At 42.4% G+C, this 16,400-nt stretch overlaps 1 protein-coding gene and 1 long non-coding RNA gene across 2 annotated transcripts in view; one reads left to right on the top strand and one right to left on the bottom strand.

Annotated features, from left to right (window-relative positions):
* Nucleotides 1–15,453, bottom strand: part of LOC107988870 (uncharacterized) — a 20,063-nt gene extending 4,610 nt beyond the window's left edge. Inside the window, exon 1 of the long non-coding RNA XR_001760385.2 lies at nucleotides 13,662–15,453. This is a non-coding gene — a long non-coding RNA (uncharacterized LOC107988870). The remainder of the gene's footprint in view (nucleotides 1–13,661) is intronic.
* Nucleotides 1–16,400, top strand: part of LOC103382799 (ELKS/Rab6-interacting/CAST family member 1) — a 145,658-nt gene that overhangs the window by 114,044 nt on the left and 15,214 nt on the right. The window contains exon 24 of the mRNA XM_008315718.3: nucleotides 11,400–13,645. Coding sequence (XP_008313940.1) covers nucleotides 11,400–11,537 — 138 coding nt within the window. The 3' untranslated portion in view covers nucleotides 11,538–13,645. The remainder of the gene's footprint in view (nucleotides 1–11,399; nucleotides 13,646–16,400) is intronic.

Genomic DNA, 16,400 nt, shown 5'->3' with positions numbered 1-16,400 from the left:
CTGCTGCTGTTACTGCTGCTGCTGCTGCTGTTACTGCTGCTGCTGTTACTGCTGCTGCTGCTGCTGCTGATTGGTTTGGTAGAACTCCAACCAGTGGCCAAAGAGAATGACCTAATGAGCTTATTTTAAGTCTACTCTTAAATTTTAGTTTTGCTGAAATGATTCACACATTTATCAGTAATGATCAATTAATTCCACATTCGCTGCTTTGATAAAACTATCTTAATAAATAATATATAATAAGTTTTGCCTTAAAACATCATTTAGTTGTAAAGTGGAAACAATCATGTTTTCTCAGCTCTGTCGTTCACTGACCCGCGGGCAACACGTGCCCTCTGCACAGACTGGCAGGCAGCACAGGAAACATGTCGGTCTGTGTCGAGGTTTTAAGGTCACCGATTGGGCGCCTTTTGATTGACAGGAGATACAAAAACAGGAAGAGGTGGAGCTGGAACCTGTCCCTCACAGCTGATAGTGACCACTGTAACTACAACAGTGACCGGTGGTACCGATTTCCTGTACATGTTGGCCACTTCAGTGAGGTTAGTTATTATTATGTCGATACGAACACGTGAGTGGAACAAGGTCGCGGCAGGGTTTCACGACGGAAAAAAAAAAACTTTTTTTTTTTTTTTATTCTTTGGTACAGTGTGTCTGGATTCATGCTTATCTGAAGTTTCTCAGATGAACTTTATTCCCAGAGTGGAGTTCACAGAGAACACAAGAACGTAAATGGAATTATTATAAAGCATTGTGAACTTAGTAACCGTCTGACGTGACGTAGCCGTAGAGTTGAGGTCAAGAAGGTAACGTACGCCAACGTCGTTTTTATCTGCGTTTCTACCTCTAAAGATCGCTCCCTCTGAAGTTATTTGTGTTATTTTCCAAACCCCAGAGGTGCAGACATGATGTATTCATAAGAATGTCAACTCGACTTGGACCTGACTGCTCTGGGACGTGCAGAGCAACGAAAAAAAAACCTCTCATCTCGGGTTTTGACCTGATGTTGTTCTCCAACAATAACAATAAAGCAGTGTGTGTCGGGCCGACCTTGTTTGGCCGCACAGCGTGAATATTTCATGATTAGGCCTCAGCACCGAAAAAAGAAAAAACAAAAACTTGGTCTGCATCCACTTTAATACTTTTAGTATTAAAACACATTTTTTTCCTGCTCGCCGTCCTTGGTTATGGCTGGTTTTTCAGGAATTTTTTTTTTTCTGGTCGTGCAGGTCGACACGCAGGTCAAACCAGTGGACGATCGTCCTCCTGAAGTGATCTAAATCAGTGGTTCTCAAACTGTGATCCTCCTGAAGTGGTGTTTTTACAGCTCAGAACCAGAACCCGAGCCACAGAGATCATTTTGAAACATCTAAATCAGTGGTTCTCAAACTGTGGTACGTGTACCACCAGTGGTACTCAGGGAAAATTGATATTTTTTACATTTACATTTTCAATTGAATAAATCTGAAACACACATCTCAGGAAAAAATTATATTTTTTACATTTACATTTTCAATTGAATAAATCTGAAACACACATCAGTGTCTCTCCTGTGGTGGAGAAGTTGGAGAACCACTGGTCTAAATGGTCCTGGGTGCCTGTAAGAGTTCCATGAGGAAGATCCTGTAAGTCGGATCTTTTTTTTTTTAGCTTGTAGCAAATGTGTGCGTGTGTGGAAACGCCATAAGGTTGGCATTGGTGGAAAGACAGAGGACGGTGGAGGAAAAAGGAGCTAGAGATGGAGGAGGAGGAGGAGGTGGAGGAGGAGGAGTGGGAGGACTCAGTCTGGCTCCTGCGTAGTGGAGCAGGGATTCATCCATTTGTGCTGCGTCCTGGTCTGGGGTCTCTCTTGGCTTTCATTAGGCAGCTCTGCTTCCTGCTCCAAGGATGATTGTTTTCTCTCCAAATACGACCATTACACACACACACACACACACACACACAATCAGACAAAAGGGGAGACGTTCAGACTCATGTCGGACCCTCAGAACCTGCTGTACTTCAGGGCCTCACGCAGTCACGTGTACACACACACACACACACACACACAGTCTTTCCTGGTCATTACAGACTAACTGCTGGTTTTATGCAGATTTATTGAATCCAGACTTAATGGTTTTAGCAGTCGCTTTCTTTCTTTTTTTACGTCCGTTTGTCTTTTTTTTCTCCTTCCTCCTCCTTGATCTTTCCTTCTGTCCAATCTTATCACTGTCGTCTCCTTCTCATGATTTCCACCCTAGCCTTCCTCTGCCTTTGTGTCCTCAAAATCCTCGTCTTCCTCCACTGTGAACATCTCTCTCTCTCTCTCTCTCTCTCTCTCTCTCTCTCTCTCTCTCTTAAATCCTCCTATTCTCCCTCTCACTCTCTCTGACTCCCTCACTCTCCCCCAATATTTGACTTCTCCTTCATCACAGAGATGAAGACGAACTAAAAAACTAAATCAGCCGAAGATGAGTGCGATTAAAAAAAAAATCGTTCTTTTTTACCGTCGATTGAAGACTTTTTCCTTCTTCTAATTCAAATCCTTTCAACAGAGACGGTTGCGATGCTAAAGAAATTTACTGTACGTTCAGGTCAGCCATGAAATCAGTCTGACTTTTACCAAAACGTCTTCTAAATGTCACACACACACACACACACACACGGCCATATGACATCATATCTTTACATCATATCCCATAATTCCCGTGCGTTGTGGTAACAGTCACATTCATCTCCATTTGTCACTGACCAACTGCTCAAAGAACAGTTACATTTGTATAGATTTTTTTATATATATTGGATAACTGAGTTGGTTTGATCATTTCTATAGATTTCATAACATATTGGAAAAGTAAATCTCTTATTTTTCAATGTGGTAGAGCAGGTGTGTTACACTCATTATCACCGGGGGGGAGGGGGTGTAACTACTGCATAACATTTGTTTTGAATATTATTGTTATAATATTATTTATACAGATGTTGTTCATTGCTGTGTAATAAAAAAAGTTTTAATTTATCAGGTTAATAAACTCTGCTGCATGGACTTTATTAAATGGTTTTTAATCTCCCTCAGGCCACATTTGGCCCCCGAGCCTTGAGTTTGACACGAGTGGTAGACAGTTAAGGATGTAGTAATAACAACAATCAATTATACAGTATATCTTATATAGTATACTAGAACATTTAACCCTGTTTAACTGAATTTTAAAAATTCAGTTCTGAAAAAAAACCCACCTTTATTTCACTTCTGATTCTTTTCTCGAAGCGTCAGCTCCGTGTTCTTTTGTCTTTATCTCTGCAGCCCTCTGCTGCAGGTTCAGCCCGGTGTAGTTGTTCCTACAGGGCCGTTTTAACGTACTTTATAAGACTTGTTCATTTGAAAGCGTTCACAGGCCCCACCTCTCCCCTAACCTGTGTTATTAGGTGCTAAAGTAAATGTTGGAGACTTGAACTGACAGTCTGAGGTTCCCAGACCACAATAAAACGCGATTTTTTCTTTTTTTCTTCATGACCATTCTTTACCCGCTACTTACAGTAAAGTGCTCTTGAGCAAGGCACAGAAATGTGAAGTGTTTAATCCTCTGTTCCTCCCTTAACAGATGCCCCCGGAGGCAGAGTGTGTGAAAATGTGAAAATGTTCCTTTAGTCACTTTATGGGAACAATAAACCATTAAGAATAATACTTACTTGTCATTTTAAATTCCTCATCAAACACATTTGTGTTCTAATATCTTTTTTTTTTTTTTTTCATTTGCCACCAGTGTAAAAAGAGCATATTATTATGACTTGTACAAGTCCTGCAGCTTTACCCTCACTGCAGCTCATTAGCATGGATCATTAGCTGAGCTGTGCTGGATGATGACACAAGAACACACACACATTCACACACCTCAGCATCACATTCATGTACATTTTGTCCCCACTTATGCTTATAAAGAAGAACCAGTGTGAGCTGTTAAAAGGTAAGAGTTTAAATAGAGAAAAACTCTTCCTTCAGAGAATTATAACGGTTTAAAAAGAAATCTTATTATACCTCGTCTATTCTGCTCCTAGTGGTGGTTCTAAAGCTGCAGCTCCCGGGGGAAGAGAGTGGTAGTTTAAAAAAAAACCCCTGTGACTTCATTTAATGTCATTTTAATGTCCAACACTCAAGCTCCACGAGCTAATGGCGGGAAGCTAACACGCCTCTGCTTGTCCATTATTTGAGGAAAACAGACAAAAACAGACATTTGACGTGATTCATTACACTTCAAGACACTTTCAAAGGCCAAAAGGCAAACTCCGAGTCACCAGACGTTTCTATTTTGGAAAAGCCAGACCGACGGTAACGCCGTCCTTTTCCGCTCTCACTCACTTTTTGCAGTCATTTTTAACCAAAAACATGTTTTTATATGAAAGAAACCAGACAGTTGTCGTCAGGTGGACAATTTGATGGACTGTCAGTGTGAGGGACCTTATTAGTCAGTGTCTGTTGTTGCCTCATAAATTCATAAACTTCATAGATTGGCAACTGGTTACCAAGAATTGCATCATCGTTATTAAAAAAAATATTTTTTTATTGCTTCCTTCACTTAACCTCTTTGTACTTTGCTAAATATTGCAAATAAGATGATCGCCTCCAATATATAAACATATATATAATTAATATATACTTTTTATGGCCTTTATTTTGTTATAATTGTGACAAATATATATAAATATATATTTTATATATTTTTTTTTTTTTTCTGCCCAATGAGTCTTAACATGAGGTCTCCCATCACTGTTCACTGATTATTTTCACTTTATATCTTCTTCTGACCTGCAAATGAACTTTAGGTGCGATACCGCCACCTACTGGGCTTGAGTAGGCACGTCAGTGTTTGACAATGACAGTCGTGAAGATGATGATGATGGTTTTGACGATGATGACCATGACACTGACACTTTAAACTAATTTTCTCTGAACTTTTCTCCCTCGTTTCTAAAACCCAACCTTCTCTCCTGTCGTGACCAGTTCAAACGTCTCGTTATGACAGAGAGTTGACTCCATGGAAAGAATGCAGAGGCAAAATTTAGTTCTGTGTTTCACTGCAAAGCACAGGAAAAAAAAACCCCAACATGTCACTTCTCACATGGCTGCTGTAATTGAACTTGAAAGTGAGAAATCTCTTCCCTGGTCCATGACCTAACTCTTCTCTCCACTTTATGAATCATGCCATTGAGGTAAAAATGGCTGCTTTCCATTTGTGTAATTCACATGTAGCATGAAATACGCAGTTGCTTTTCTGATCCAAATTTCTCCAGTTGTTTTTGGCCAGAGGTCTTGTTTCTTGAACGCCCTGCCAGATTTGAGTGTGCCTTATCAATGATCAATTTTCCTTCCATGACGAATTTCTCCTCTTTTTTTTTTCTTCAGTAAAAACAGAAACAAAGATTTCTAATGTTCTCAGAAACAGCCAGACGACCAACGACGTGACTGAAGCAGAGACACTTTTCTCTGCTCTCCTGTAGAAGTGGGTCAGTGGGCCCGGGGTACGACAGGCTCTTCTGATTCACAACCAGACAGCGCCCCAAAATAAAGTCAGAACCAGACGAGGCTAGGCACGAAAATACACACAGACGTGAAGTGGAAGGAAACGGTCCGTCCGATAAAAACACACACACCTCTGGCCTCGGAGACAGAACCTCGTGTTGGGTTGAGTTTTCAATATGGCCGACGGTTGACCTGTTGGTGGACGAGATAATGGACTGGTACAGTACAGTACAGTACAATACAGTACACAGAGCAGATACAGCAAATGTTTAGTCTCCCTCTCTCCCTCTCTCTCTCTCTCTGTCCCTCTCTCTCTCTCTTTCTCTCTCTCCCTCTCTCTCTCTTTCTCTCTTTCTCTCTCTCCCTCTCTCTTTCTCTCCCTCTCTCTCCCTCTCACTCTCTCGCTCTCCCTCTCTCTCTCTCTCCGTCTCTCTCTCTTCCTCTCTCCCTCTCTCCCTCTCTCCCTCTCTCCCTCTCTGTCTCTCCCTCTCTCTCTCTCCATCTCTCTCCCTCTCTCTCTCTGTCTCCGTCTCTCTCTCTTCCTCTCTCTCTCCTCAGTTGTGATTCCCTTCAAAAACATAACAATTCCTCTGCAAAGACATTCATGTCATATAATGTGGGTCAAGGAGTCATTGCTCTTACATTATTCACACACACACACACACACACACACACACCTTTTGGCCTTATCTGAATTCTTCCACTGACAGTCAGTGGTTGCATATAGTCATTTGTGCAGGACTTCCACCATGTGCTATCAATAGTGTGTGTGTGTGTGTGTGTGTGTGTGTCGTCCACCAGGCCGTCGATAAGGAAGATAGTGATCCATCACGATAATGAAGCTTTAATGGCTGCAGTAAAAATCATCTTCAACAAAGCGTCTCTCTCTCTCTCTCTCTCTCTCTCCCTCTCTCTCTCTCTCTCTCTCTCTCTCACACACACACACACACACACACATACAGGTCTTAGCCTCTCGCCTCTGTCCATCTCCTTCGACCCACAATCCTCTCCATCACTCACTAAATTAGAACTTGATCCTACGACATGTTCTTAAGACCCACGCTGAGCTCACACACACACACACCTGCTGTGTCCAACGGCCAAACCACTTTATCACACACACACACACACACACTCATGAATCTGGCAGCGACACACCTTCTCTGTCCGCTGCCATTATTTCATGCACAGTTCTGTCTGACCACACACTGTCACTGCAGGAGACGTGATCCCTGTGAACTGAACTCATACCTCAGAAATAGGAGTGTGTGAGTGTGAGTGTGTGAGTGTGTGTGAGTGTGTAGTTCAGCCTTGTTTGTGTTTCATTTCTCCGCGCCAGAATCGAGCTTTGGTTTCAGTGTGGCAGGAGACGACCTTAGGTTTTGCTTAGCAACGTGGGGATGTTTGTCTTCACGGAGGATTCAGTTTTGATCACTTTGGTTTTTTTTCTTGTTTGACTGGTGTTGTTCTATCGATGACCATGTTTGGTATCAGTTGCGACGACGCGGTCTGAGTCACCGTGTTTGGCAGCACGTGCCAAACGTACTCGGTCCAGTCATAATAAACACCGATTCCTAATAACAGCCCCCATAAACCGACATGTTTGTGGGACGTGGACATAAAAGAGTCAGGATGTTGTTTAGTTCTTGGCAGTTCTGACTGAACTGGGACCAACTCTGAACTTCTATAACATATCAGGACCTAATCCTTGTCTGTCAAACTCCTCTGTTACCATAGTAACTGAATCCTACGCATTTCTTTGATTCCAGTTTGAAGCAGCGCCGCAGACGTGAGGCGTCACAGCCGGTGTTACTGGTTACTGCTGATGAAAAACTCTAACGTGTCGTCGTTAGAGCCTGTTTCACCGCAGGAGTGATGTCGTTCTGTTTGCCACCAGCAGGGTCTCCCCTGGTGGTTTAGCACAACTTCTCAGGCTGTACACTCCACAACCAAATGGCGTTGTTGTTGTTTTGTTTTTTTCCGATACACACTCATAAGGTGTGTTTTCCTTCAGGTGAGATAAATTGATTCTCATAACTGTGTGTGTTTTCACCAAATAGAGTAAGAATCCAAATCTTAGGAGAGATTCATGACCAATCAACAAAAAACTAACACTTGAAACACCTGTCTCGAGCCACATTTTTGGATCATCTCCTCATTCATACGAGCACCAGACCAGGCATGGCCAAACTAAGGCCCGGGGTCCGGATGCGGCCCGTTCAGCTTTTTAATCCGGCCCGCCAAACTTTTCCAATTTATATAATTTATTTATATTATCATTATACTTCTGCCTTTTCCTTGCAATACCCAGGTTTCCACTATAGATGGCGTATAAAATTTCTTTGACTTACATGTCATTTATCTTAGTTCACAAGATCGCTCCTTCTCTCTGCTCCTGACTCCGCCCCCGGTTCAATTTTAGGACAGTTGTGGCCCAGGGTTAGGTCTGCACTAGACCCTTGGGGGGGGGCTAGGGGCGAGGAGGGGTCTGCTTAACTTCAGGGGAGTGAAGCCGGGATAAACTTGTCTCTGATTGGACGTCATGAAAAGTCAAATTTCATCCAACCTCATTCAAGCTGCGTCAGACGTCCAATCACAGCGCTCGATATTAAATAGTACGTTATCGCGCCATTTACATGGATTGTCTACGTAGAGTTGACGCTTCAGTCGCGTCTATCGTGACATAAGATTAAGACTTTTAGTAAAATCTTTTTTTTACTTTCAAGTTGAATATTTTTGCATTAATTAGATGTGAATTGGTTTGAAGTTTCCGATTATAAATAAAACGCCAAACCCAAGGGGGGGGGAGTCGGGGCGGAGTTTCTGCGTGTCCCTCGTCTGTTGATAAGATGGAGGGCGTTAGCCTGGATTAGCCTCGTCGTCACGTTGGACAAACCGTCGTGAGCCGCAATAAACTGGGCCAATATCTGGAGCATCATCTCTCAGTTTGTCCCATTTAATCCAGGTTTTTGAATTGTCTCTGTGTGGAGTAGGTCAAGGCTGTGTGAGTCAGGGAGCCGAGGACCGCCCTCTCACACACACACACACACACACACACACACACACACACACACACACACACACACACACACACACACACACACACACACACACACACACACACACACACACACACACACACACACACACACACACACACACACACTAAGCCATTTATCTCCTCTCCATCCTATCACGGCCTTATCTTTACTGCTGTGTTTTTCTGTAGCATTGCAGCAGAAACGCTCTGAGCCCAAATACCTGCGAACACCGAGTGACATTTTGGAAATATGTTGATATGTTCCACATAAAGATAGAGACAGATAAGAGGAAGTGCTGCACGGGAACGGCTGTGTAGCCTTTGTTGGTGCGAGTAACAAATCCTGGAAAGTGATAAAAAAAAATGTAAAAAAAAGAATTGAGGGCGTAGAGAGGAGCTCTGTGAGATGATAAACGGGGATAAAGGATGGAGTGTGTTCTCAGAGCTCATCACTCTGCTCCCAATCTCATTTCTCTCCTCCGCCGACTTCTCCTGTAAACCAGGGCGATCCCTCACTGCCCTGATCATGTCGGGATGACGCTGCTGCCTCACATGGACGGAAATGATAACGGGGAAAAAAAAATGAGTGCGTGGTTCATACTTACTGTACATGACACCGCTGCTGGTGTGTGTGTGTGTGTGTGTGTGTGTGTGTCGTAGGAGGGCGGGTGGTTCCCCCACTGTCTGCTGTTTATTGAGCTTACAGAATAGGCCATATTGTGCACACACACACACACACACACACAGCCGGTGTGAAGGGTGGAGCAGTGGAGCCTGGTTGGTCCTCCTCCTGTGGCTCCACTCTCTCCTCCACCTCCTCTATCCGTCCATTCTTCACCGCCCTGGTCTTCCCCGTCTCCTCCAGTCCGACTTCTCACTCCCTGAAGAATGTGCAGTTTTCTCCTCAACACCACCTTCATCTGTGTGTGTGTTTGTGGTTCAGTGGTATGTTTCAGGTGGTCTCAAACCGGGGTCATTTCAGGCTTTTGAACGCCTTGAGATTTCTGGAATATCAGTGCGATTTTTTTCCCCCACTGTTTAAGATGGATTGAAGTTTTAAAGTAGCGCGCTCAAATCAGGCTAAATTTCACCCTTTAATGTTAGCTAACCAGGAGGCTCAGACTCACCTGCACCTGGAGGGGCTGGAACGTAACTGCAAGTGTCACTGACTAGTAGAGGGCCGGACGTGGCTGGTCCATGTACCGAAAGCGGGTTGCAGACCAGGGGTTTGGAACCTCGAGGTTAGATGTGTATTGTGACGGGTTTGTTTGACTCTGCTAACGATGTGTTGCTGACCTACTGTAGTTGGAAAATGACTTGTAGTCACTTATACGAGTCGCGACTCGTCACAACAACTAAGACTCACGACTAGCAGTGAGTTGTCATCACACTACCACCACTAGTAGGCACAAAAGTCACACTTCTTTTTCTATTTCACATTAATGACTAGTCAAGACTAGTACTGACTAGGAGTTACTTTTGACCTTAAAAGTACTTGGAAAGCTGTCACTACTAGTCTGTTGTCCTGTTGTACCGTTGTGGTGTGTTCACGTAATAACTGTTCACTTTGAGGTCGGAAAAACGACCTCCAATCTTGACGAGGATATTAATAAATCTGAGATAATTCTAAATCTGACTAGGAGTGACTAGTCAAGACTAGTAATGACTCGTCTGTTGTCCTGTTGTACTGTTGTGGTGTGCTCACGTAATAACTGTTCACTTTGATGTCGGAAAAACGACCTCAAATCTTGACGAGGTTATTAATAAATCTGAGATAATTCTAAATTTGACCTTAAAAGTACTTGGAAACTCCTTGACTCCAGGCCAAGAATGAGTTGATATGGTGATCTATAAAAACGCTCAGCTCTCTGACCTGAACACCGACCATAATAAACACATTGTTAAAATAAACATTTACACACACACAGCTGTATTACAACCTGACACTAAGATAAACAGGAGTTTCTCTGTGATTTATCGCTGGACTCCATTAATTATTAACAGCATTATGACTCGCAGCAGTTTCACACATGAACCAATCCGCCGAGGTTTTCTGGCTCAGAGATGAGAGCAGAGGTTAGGGCTTAAAACCACTATCTGAGTCAGGCATCGCACACACACACACATACACACAAACACCATCATAAATGTAGGCTTGTGTTAACATGACTGTGTGAGCGGCGGCTCTTATTGATACAGATGTATTGGTCATTAAGTCAGTTAGGTTTGACATCTCAGCTCGATGGCAGCCAAAGAAAACAACAGAAGAAGTGCTCTCTCTCTCTCTCTCTCTCTCTCTCTCTCTCTCGTTCAGAAATGTTTCCACTCTGTTCATTCAGACAGTGGTGTTTTCACATTCCCCTCTGTGTTAAGACCAAAAGCTTAGCTCAGCTAGGCCTAGCTTACATGGTTTTAGGTGATTTTAGTTTGACCTCAGCTTAAACTAAGCATATTTTAGTCTTGCTTAGTTTATTGTAGTTTGTTACCTCGTATGATTTATACCTTTCTTTTATTGGATGCTAACGATGGCAGAAAATAAAACACATATTTAGCTTATGTTAGCTTAATTGAGCATATCTCAGTCAATTTTACTTAGTTTAGCTAAGCCTGTTCCAGGTTATCGTAGCTTACCATTTGTAATTTTATATATATTTTTTAGATATCCAAGCTGACCTTATTGTCTCTACACTTAGCTTATGTTACCTTTACCTTTATCTATCTTTAGCCTATATTAGCTTAGCACAGCATGGTTTAGCATATATCAGCCATCTTTAATTTGGACATCAGTTTTCCCGTTTCTACACTTTTAACAAATCTCCATGATGATTTACGGCACGCCTTCTCTGTCCTTTTGTCTTTCAGTTGGAGGCGGAGTTAGAGTCGTGCGAGAGGGAAGGGGCGGAGCTCCAAGAGTACGCCAACCAAGTCCTGCAGCAGATCGCCGACCGATGTCCCGATATTTTAGAACAAGTGGTCAACGCTTTGGAGGACAGCTCCTGACACAGGAATATTCACTGAAATTAATGAGCAAAAATGAATTCAATACACACACACACACACACACACACATTGATGATCAGGAATCTCCAGCTTTAATTAACCTCTGATGCACAAGTAGAATCACAGTGTTGAACCTAAGGTCACGTTGGACGTCTCTGTTCATCGTTCTCTCATCTTAAGTTTGTAATTCCTCCTCCTTCGTCCCTGACTGTCACTTTAATACACCTTTGGTACCTAACTTCAAACACGGCCTAACCAACTGGATCAAAACAGCCTCAGTAATCCTTTCCGGTTTTTGTTACAACTGAAATGGCGTGCATAAAAATGCAAAAGTTGCCTAGGTCAAATTTTTTTTACTGTATTTCTTGGTAAAACAGAGCATGTACGACGTGTCGTGAACAGAACTGGTCGCTGAGGAAGAAACCCCGGCTGGTTCTAAAACCGTGGTTTTAGGTCAAGGTCACCAAATACTGTCTGTAACAAAAAACAGATTACTAACCCACAGTGGGGAAAAATCGCTGTCTGTCAAACAATTACGTTTTTTTTTCATCCGATTAATCAAGAAAGCTGTGGATTAATCGCGATTAATCGTGATTAATCATGAATAATCCTTATGAAGCCGAGTCAACATTCCTAAATATACCAAGAAAGTGGAGTTGGGTTTTAGTGAGTGACTGATGGAATTGATTTCAACACAGCAGTGTGTTAGCGGTGAAACTGGACGCTGAAGGACAAACAGAGCAGGGACGTCTGTCTGAGTCGACACGTGACCGAACAGTTTGGTTTTTGTTTTTGTTTTGTTTTAACTGACAGTATTTTTTGTGACTTTAAAAAACAGAAGCATGTGTTGAAAACATCAGGATGGTTTTATTCATACTCTTTCCAAAATTTCCGTAGGAGTGTTTGTCACCGCCCTGCTGGTCAGCAGTTGCATGTGCTGAGGTTTTTCTCGGTGTGTTCGTGGTGTCAGACTGTCAGTGCTCAAATCAACAGTCTGTTTATTTCTCCTTCCTTCGTTTGCTGCTATCATCACCAGTGTTTAGTTCCCGTCTGGTTTCTGATGAAACGTCCCGGCTTTTTTCTTTTTTTTTTTTTCCTCCCAGCACCATTTTTCCTGCTTTGTTGTGTACAGTTTGAAATAGAGAAGTGTAATTAAGAGGAGCACAGCCTCCGTCAGGGGAACATGACACGTTCATGTTACAGCAGGAAGTCACACACTACCACAAATATCGCAGTACTCCCTTTATGTAAGAAAAAAAAAACAAAACGAAACAAACCAGAACCACAGCAGTGTACCACGGTGTGTGTTTGTCTGTAGCCTGAGAAAACGACATGTTTCCAGGTCTGTGCTGAAGTGACACGGAGCTCAGACCATCTTCTCTGACAATCCTTTTTAGAGTTGACACCAGGAGGCGGCGGAGTCTGCACTTTTATTGGAACATCGTACGTTGGTTTTCCGTTTGAGAGAATGAAAAGTATTTGTTATACATATAAATATATATATATTATTATTTTTTGTCTGTTTGTTTGTTTCATCTTTGGTAATATATTAACATGTACCCAGCCAGAATGTCCACATGGGTCATGTGACTGTAAGACGGGGGTGTATTGTAACGGTCACGTACACGGATGAGTCAGAAAAAACCAGGACAAACTGGAAAAAAGTTCTCGTTTCCTAAAAATAACAACGTTTTTCTTCACATATCTTCCATTTAAGACCGGGACTTGAATTTGCAGTGAATTCTGGGAGATTTTTTCACTACAGGTTGTTACCTGTTTTGTCTTATGGAAGGATGAGAATTAAATTCATTTGTTGTTTGTTTTTTAGGATTGAAGAAGAAAAAAAATGAAAAAACATTCAAGATAAAAAACTGTTTCTGATTTAATGGTTGAACCTCATGTTGAACAACATCTGTCTTAGAACTTTTTGACTCAGATTGGTACGCCCCCTACTGTTCATGCACATGTAGCCATCATTAAAATACTGGCTGGGCCGAACGTTCTTCTTGATTTATTTGAAAATATTGTCACGTCGGTGTTCTGTTACGGTGTGTGTCACCATCCGTGTGTGTGTGTGTTTGTGTGTGTATGAGAGAGAGAGAGAGAGAGTTTGTTTCTTTTAACCACAGATTATTTCCACACACAGGAGACTGCTATCGAGAACGTACTGTTCGCTGCACCTTCTCTTCACCCTCTGTTCACTGAGGAGTTTTTTTTTTTGTTTGTTTCTTTTTTAATTCATCAGATTCAGTTTCATGTTGTTGTTGTTGTTGTTTACAAAGAAACTGAGGGGAAAATGCATGTTTACCACCGAGCTGGCAACATGAGTCTGGACCTCAGTCTGGACTGGTCCTGAGTCTAGTCTGACCCTGGGCCTTGACTGGTCCTAATCCTGACCCTTGGTCTGGACTGACCGTTGACTTGGACTCATCCTGAGTCTGACCCTGAGTCTGGACTGATCCTGAGTTTGGACTGATCCTGGGTCTAGTCTGACCCTGGGTCTGGACTGATCCACTTACAGCACAGAGTTTCTAATTGTTAGAAAATGCCGTAATTAAACAAGGGATTTCGACCTAACTGTTGTTGGCTCCTCGACTACACGTCCTGATTGGACAACAACATACTGTATGTAAACAATGGCTGTGGAGCTGACGAAGAATTTGAATAAAAAAGTTGTCTTGGAATTCTGAAAATGTGTTTAAAAAAAAAACAGACTTAACTTTTGGCAGAAAATTATAAAAAATGCACCTGAATCTGAAACAGTTGTAAGATTAGAGTTTGAATTGATTGTTTGATTAATTTTTCAATTTTTGTTTTCCTAAATAATTTGACTAATAAAAGTGACTCAATGAAATTTATCATGAGAATTAGGCAAGAATCAGGTGTTTGACAATTTTTTTTAAATAAATACGAAGTAAGAATTGAATTTCTGTTTGTGGCGTTATTTAAATAAAAAATAATCTCAACATTTGGAGAAAGAGTCTGTCCTCTGTGAAACTGCTGCTGGATCCAGTCGTCTGTGGATGATGATAATAAAAACCCAGCAGACACAGAAGCTCAGACCAGGATTTACAGACTCAGATCTGGTCTCCTGCCAAAGCCAACCGTTCAGACGTGTGTGTTTTTATTTCTGGGAGTGAATTTGGTGAAACTGTTGATCAGATGAAGGTGAAACGGTGTCAGCTGACTGAGCTGCTGCTGCTGTAACTCAGTGTTCAGTTTGTGTCTTTCACACATGTTTGGACCGACCAGGACTGGAACTGAGAACCCAGAACGAGAGACTAGAATAAAACATGACTTTATCTTTCTGATTCTCACAGTTTGGTTTTTTTCTAATGGTTTCCTCCACAGGGGAGCGATGTTTTCTGACTCTTTGACCCGTTGATATGAAGTGACTCCTGATCCTTTTCATTGGCTGTAAAACGTCCGTGTGGACGTTATGGGCAGTTTCAGCAGAAGGTGTCCAGACCTGGAATTTATAGAGGGCAGGAAAGGTGAGGCGATCAACATTTGACGAGGGAAACGTTCCGGGAAGATAAAAAAAAGGGTGGGGGAACAGAAACCTGTCAACAGTCGTAACAAATGTGATCGGAGCGTCTGTAGCTAAAACCTTTAGAAATGGAAAAACTCACCGATGTTAGCTGCAGGTTCACAAACACAGTTATCAAGTACATTCATATATACATGGGATTGGACTTGGATTGGTGTCGACCGACCGATATCATCGGTCGATATTAGCTTAATTATGTAATACCGGTAAAAATCGTAACGAAAACCGGAGAACGTGATCTGTCTGGGTTTCTCCCAGATGATGTGACCAAAAATAGTTTTGAAGTGAAAGTGAAACTATTAGTAGTAATGTTCATAGTATTGTCTCTGAGACACAGAAGAGTTGATATCAGAATCGGAAATCAAGTGTTTGGACAACATCGACAAATCGGATATCGGCAAAAAGTTAATATCGGACATTCCTAATGTATATGTTTTGAATATTTTCTGCAGTACGTATAAAATAAAATTTATTCCTATTGTCAAACTAGTAGAACACAAGTCCAAATTCCTGCACGCTGTGCCTTTAAATCATTGGGGAAAAGTTCAAAACTGCTGTCAGCTGAAACTAATTCTTCATTCTTCCAGTTTTCCTCACCTGCTCTCACCACAACTCCTCCTCCTCCTCCTCCCCTCCTCCTCCTCCTCCTCCTCCTCCTCATCTCTTCTTTTATTTTTCCTTCTTTTACCTGAGAAATAAACTCCTTCTCTCATCTCATCACCAGGGTTTTCTTACGTCATTTCCAGTCTCGGCTGCTGAGCTCCATCACTGACACAGACAGGAACTGACTTGAACATCACTTCCTGTCTGTGTCTGGACCTTCATGGTGTGATTTCAGACACATCACTGGAGGAACAGAGTTTATCAATGGAAACGGTTCCATTGTTGTGTTTGGACTGAATGTGTTTCTGCAGGTTGAAGCTGATTGGTTGAACTGTCCAACACCAGGTGAATACTTTCTCAGTACTGACCGATCATGATCATGACCGTTTGTCATGATGTTTTTCACACATACGCCGTCAGTGGTTCACAGTCGGAGCCGATCAACTAGAAAACCTGACCTAACAGAGGCACGCAGCTGGACCGACCTCTGACCTTGACCTTCGGCAGATCCTTGACCTCCTCCAGGCTGGGATGAAAACATCATCAGGTGGCGGTGGGTTCACTGGGCTCTTCACACAATAACACACATCAAACGGAGGCCGAGGGTCGAGTCAGTGTGTGTGTGTGTGTGTGTGTGTCGGCTTTACCTTCACATATGGCAACGTTTGGTAGGTGTGTGAGCACCTGGGAGTGTGTGTGTGTGTGTGTGT

Source organism: Cynoglossus semilaevis, chromosome 8 (genome assembly GCF_000523025.1).
Source record: "Cynoglossus semilaevis isolate Cse_v1.0 chromosome 8, Cse_v1.0, whole genome shotgun sequence".
NCBI classification, from domain to species: domain Eukaryota; kingdom Metazoa; phylum Chordata; class Actinopteri; order Pleuronectiformes; family Cynoglossidae; genus Cynoglossus; species Cynoglossus semilaevis.
This window is presented reverse-complemented; position numbering and strand designations above follow the sequence as displayed.